This window comes from Micromys minutus, assembly GCF_963924665.1.
Source record: "Micromys minutus genome assembly, chromosome: 5".
Lineage (NCBI taxonomy): Eukaryota > Metazoa > Chordata > Mammalia > Rodentia > Muridae > Micromys > Micromys minutus.
In genome coordinates this window covers 32,019,991-32,025,418 of record NC_137974.1, presented here as the reverse complement: position 1 = coordinate 32,025,418, position 5,428 = coordinate 32,019,991, and the positions used below count along the sequence as shown (strand labels likewise).

Genomic DNA, 5,428 nt, shown 5'->3' with positions numbered 1-5,428 from the left:
ATTGATTAAATAAGTTTATCACCATTTCCTCAAGTTATTGTTTATTCCTTGCCACACTTTCTAATCCTTGGTGATCCTGGGACTATACCACTAATAAATAACTTAGGAGAAGGTAAGCTTCTTAAAGATTAAAGCAATTATATATTTTAGATATATATCATTAAATTTTCTTTGTCTATTTAAACGTGTAAATAAGTTTAAAAATATGTGCTACTAGCTCCTTTGGGGAGTCATCTTTCTTCTTGTAGCTTTTCTTTCTCCTTGTAACTTTCTATTAGTTATTCCAAAAATTGTTTTTAAGAGGTAACATTTTCTATGTATTTTTCTAACTTAGGTAATTATTTACAAACAGAATGAATAGAGTAAAGATTTTTTTAAGGTGTGCTTTTTTTTAATAAAAAAATTGTATTTACTTAGAAGCATTCAGAATGTCAACAAAACAGCCTCATTTTCTTTTCTTTTCTTCTTTTTTTTTTTTTTTTTTTTTTTTGCAATTACAGAGTGGTATTCAGTTAACAGAACAATTATCTTCTTATAAGCTGCATCAGAGATAACTGAAGATGAAAAAAAAAAAAAAAAAAAAAAAAAAAAAAAAAAAAAAAAAACCAAAATAAAACCAAAAGAAAAAAAAACCGAAAAAAAAAACAAAAAAGAGAAAAACAAACAAACAAACAAACTACTGTCCCCATATATAACTAATTTGTGCTGTGCACCAACAAGAACCTGCTTTAAATTTCCATGCCAATTTACAACCCCCAGACTGTACCAGGCAAGGTTAGTGGCTATTGAAAATACCACCAGGACAGGGCTATCTAAAGACACATTCGGTAGTGCGTTAAGTATACAAAAAAAGACACTGTACAGTTTCAAAACAAATCTTGCACAGCCTTACATTTCAATTTTTTTCTTTAAAAGGAGTGAGTTGTATACAGGGGGGTTAAATGCTTTATAGACAAGAAAAAAACTGCGCTAGAACCAACTTATTCATCATCATCTGCTTAATCTTCATCTTCCTCTTCTTCCTCCTCTTCCTCATCCTCTTCATCCTCCTCCTCATCTTCTTCTTCCTTCTTTTTCTTGCTCTTTTCAGCCTTGACCACCCCCTTTTTTTGCTCCATCAGTTTTCTTTTAGCTCTGTAGGCAGCAATATCCTTTTCGTACTTCTCCTTCAATTTGACGGCCTTCTTCTCATAGGGCTGCTTGTCATCCGTGGCAGTGTTGTTCCACATCTCTCCTAGTTTCTTTGCGACATCACCAATAGATAAGCCAGGATGCTCACCTTTGATTTTTGGGCAGTACTCAGAACAGAACAAGAAGGCCGAAGGAGGCCTCTTAAGTACATTGGTGTCCTTGCACTTCTTTTTGGTCTCGCCTTTTGGAGAGATGTAGGTTTTCATTTCTCTTTCATAACGAGCCTTGTCAGCCTTTGCCATATCTTCAAATTTCCCCTTTTCTTTAGCAGACATGGTCTTCCACCTCTCTGAGCACTTCTTGAAGAACTCTGAGAAGATGACAGAAGCATCCGGGTGCTTCTTCTTGTGCTCCTCCCGGCAGGTTTGCACAAAGAATGCATATGAGGACATCTTACCTCTCGGCTTCTTAGGATCTCCTTTGCCCATGTTTAGTTGATTTGAGTCGCCCAGTGCCCGACCAGCTCTCGTTCGCCCTGGCGCTGTCTCTATGGAGGTCAATGTACTCAAAGGTGCACTTGTTATGCCCGGCACTGTCTCTATGGAGCTCAAAGTACTGGAAGGTGCACTTGTTAAATGAGTATGTTCCTGCATTGTTTTGATCATATAAATGGATTTCTACAAATACTTCAAAAATGTCAAATTTCCAATTTTAAATTGATTACTCATTTCCAACACCCGTTCATGTTAAAAGTATTAGAAAGGACAGAGATTCAAGGCCCATACATAAACATAATAAAAGCAATATAAAGCAAACCAATAGACAACATCAAACTTAACAGTGAGAAACTTGAAGCAATCCCAGTAAAATCAGGAACTAGACAAGGCTGCACATTCCTGCCCCTACCTATTAAACATATTACTGGATGTCCTGGCCAAAGCAATTAGAAAGTAAAAGGAAATCAAAGGGATATACATTGAAAAGAAGTAGTAAAAATATTACTGTTTGCAGATGACATGATACTATACATAAAGTGACCTCAAAAATTCCACCAGAGAACTTTTTACAGCTGATAAACAAGTTCAGCAAAGTGGCTGGATATAAAATTAACTCAAACAAATCAGTAGCCTTCCTCAACTCAAAGGAAACACATGCGGAGAAAGAAATTAGGGAAAAGATACCCATCAAAATAGTCACAAACAATATGAAATACCTTGGTGTGACACTAAGAAAGTGATGGACCTGTATGAGAAGAACTTAAAACCTCTAATAAAGGAAATTAAGGAAGATATCAGAAAATGGAAAGATCTCCCATACTCATGGATTGGAAGGATCAACATTGTAAAAATGTCCATCTTACCAAAAGCAATCTACAGATTCATTGCAATCCCCATTAAAATAATAACCCAATTCTTCATAGACCAATGTGCAATTTCATCTGGTAAAACAGAAGACCTAGAATAGCGAAATCCATCCTCAACAACAAGAAAACACTTGCAGATATCACTATCCCCGACCTCAATTTATATTACAAGGCAATTGTGCTAAAAACTGCATAGTACTGGTACAGAGATAGGCATGTGGATCAATGGGATAGAATAGAATATCCAGAAATGAGCCCTCATATATGGTCACCTAATTTTTGACAAAGGAGCTGTAAACATTCAATGGAAAAAGGACAGACTCTTCAACAAATTGTGTTGGTTCAACTGACACTCAGCATGAAGAAGAATGAAATGAACACTTTTCTATCTCCTGTACAAAGCTCAAGTGTAAGTGGATAAAAGATCTTCACATTAAATCAGGAACACTAAACCTACTAGATGATAAAGTAGAGAAAACCTTAGAACACATAGGCACAGGGTAAATTTTCCAGAACTGAACACCGATGGCTCATGCTCTAAGCTCAAAGCTTAACAAATGGGACTTAATGAGATTGCAAAGTTTCTGTAAGGCTAAGGACATTGTCAAGAAAACAAAACGGCAGTCAATAAAATGGGAAAAGGTATTTACCAACTCCACATCAGATAGAGGCCTAATATCCAAGGTATACAAAGAACTCTTTTGAGCTAGACACCAGAGAATCAAACAACCCTATTAAAATATGGGGTACAGAGCTAAACAAAACATTCTCAATTGAGGAATATGAGATGGCTGTGAAACATCTAAGGAAGTGCTCCACATCCTTAGCCATCAGGGAAATGCAAATCAAAACAACCCTGAGATTCCACCTCACACCAGTCAGATTGGCCAAGATCCAAAAATCAGACGACAGCAGATGCTGGCGAGGCTGGGGAGAAAGTGGAACACTTCTCCACTGTTGGTGGGGTTGCAAACTAATACAACCACTCTGGAAATCAGTCTGGTGATTCCTCAGAAAAGTGGACATAGTACTACTTTAAGATCCAGTTATTCCACTTCTGGGCATTTACCCCAGAGAAGCTCTAACATACAACAAAGACACATGCACCACACTCTTCATAGCACCTCTATTTATAATAGCCAGAAGCAGAAAAGAATCCAGATGTTCTTCAGTAGATGAATGGATACAAAAATTGTGGTACATTTATACAATGGAGTACTACTCAGCTATCAGAAACAATGACTTAACCAAATTCTTAAGAAAATAGTTGCATCTAGAGAATATCATCCTGAGTGAGATAACCCAGTTACAAAAGAACAGACATTATATGCAGTCACTGATAGTTGGATGCTAAGCCCAGAGGCTTGGACTGCCCCAGAAACAACTCTCCAACTGTGTGAAGTTCAAGAAAGAAAAAAAATACATTATGCTCAATCCTTACACACTAAGAAATTTTGACTAATTCCGGGTTACATCCTGTTTTACATGTACTTTTTGCTCATTGTAACTAGTAAGACCTTAATGAAGATTATCAAACCTTAAAAAAAATAACTTAAAAATTTTACATTCACCTTTGTTTTTTTTTAAATAAAGTTCTTCAACAAAAAAAATGAAAATGGATACATCTAGATAATATCATCCTGAGTGAGATAACCCAGTCACAAAATAACAGTCATAATATGCAGTCTCTAGTAATTGAGTACTAACCCCAGAAAGCTCTGAACACCCAGAAACGACTCAAAAACTATATGAAGCTCAATAAAACAAAGGCCAAAAAAAAAAAAAAAAAGCCCCAGTCCTAATTGGGAAAAAAATGTATAGCCCCCACTCAGAGTATAGTACACCTGAACCTCAAGCCATTAATAATCCAAGCGCTAAGATAAGAGCCTTGTGGCATTTTTTTGTATTCACAGATCATTATGCTTAATCTATACCCAACAAGAAATCTCTTTTTATGTTACGTTATGTCCTACATGTACTTCATGCTTATCGTAACTAGTGGCATTTCTATGCATGCTATCAAACCTCTAAAAGAATTAAGTACTGACAAAATTATTCATATAATGTTATGCCAAAATGCCTTTAAAAATCTGTAAATGTATTCTTCTTTTTTAATAAGCAGTATGGAATAATAAAAATGATAACTGTGGGATTATTTTGCTTAATAATTTTTAAAGAATTATTTTGTGTGTATGAGTACACTGTAGCTGTCTTCAGAAACACCAAAAGAGGCTACCAGATCTCATTACAGATGGTTGTGGGCTACCATGTGGTTGCTGGGACTTGAACTCTGGACCTCTGGAAGAGCAGCCAGTGCTCTTGCAAGCTGAGTCATCTCTCCAGTCCCCAAGTAATGTGTTTTAATGCATTAGTTTATAGAACAATTTCATAAGCTCTCAGATAATTATTCATTTTTTCAAGTTTTTTCCACAAAAGTTTTTCTATAAGAAGGATGAGTAACTGGAGAGATGTTTCAGTGGTTAAGAGTACTTTCGAAGCTCTGAACACCCCAGAAAGAACTCACAGACTGTGTGAAGTTCAAGAAAAAAAAAAGAAGGAAAAAAAACTATTATGCTTAATCCTTACAGATCAAGAAAACTTTGACTAATTCCAGGTTACATCCTGTTTTACATGTACTTTATGCTCATTTAACTAGTAAGATCTTAATGCACACTATCAAACCTTAAAAAAAAAACCCAAACACTGACAAAAATGTATTTGTATACTTTTATGCAAAATGCTTAAAATTTGTACATTTATCTTTGTTTTTTGTTTTTTAAAATAAAGTTGTTCAATAAAAAATAAAATAAAATGAATTCATAGAAAAAAAGAGTACTTTCTACTATTGCAGGAAACCCAGAATCAGTTTCCAGTTTGCAAAAAGCTAGAAGCCATATGTATCTCTAGTTCTAAAAGATGTTATGTCATCTATCT

The 5,428-nt window shown here is 35.3% G+C and overlaps 1 protein-coding gene across 1 annotated transcript; it reads right to left on the bottom strand.

Annotated features, from left to right (window-relative positions):
* Nucleotides 1-998: 998 nt before the first annotated feature.
* LOC308420689 (high mobility group protein B1-like) lies at nucleotides 999-1,619 on the bottom strand (the record flags this gene model as incomplete). The annotated part of the gene is made up of 1 exon (XM_080916839.1): nucleotides 999-1,619. The coding sequence occupies one exon, from the start codon at nucleotides 1,617-1,619 to the stop codon at nucleotides 999-1,001; it is 621 nt and encodes a 206-aa protein (XP_080772965.1).
* Nucleotides 1,620-5,428: the final 3,809 nt, after the last annotated feature.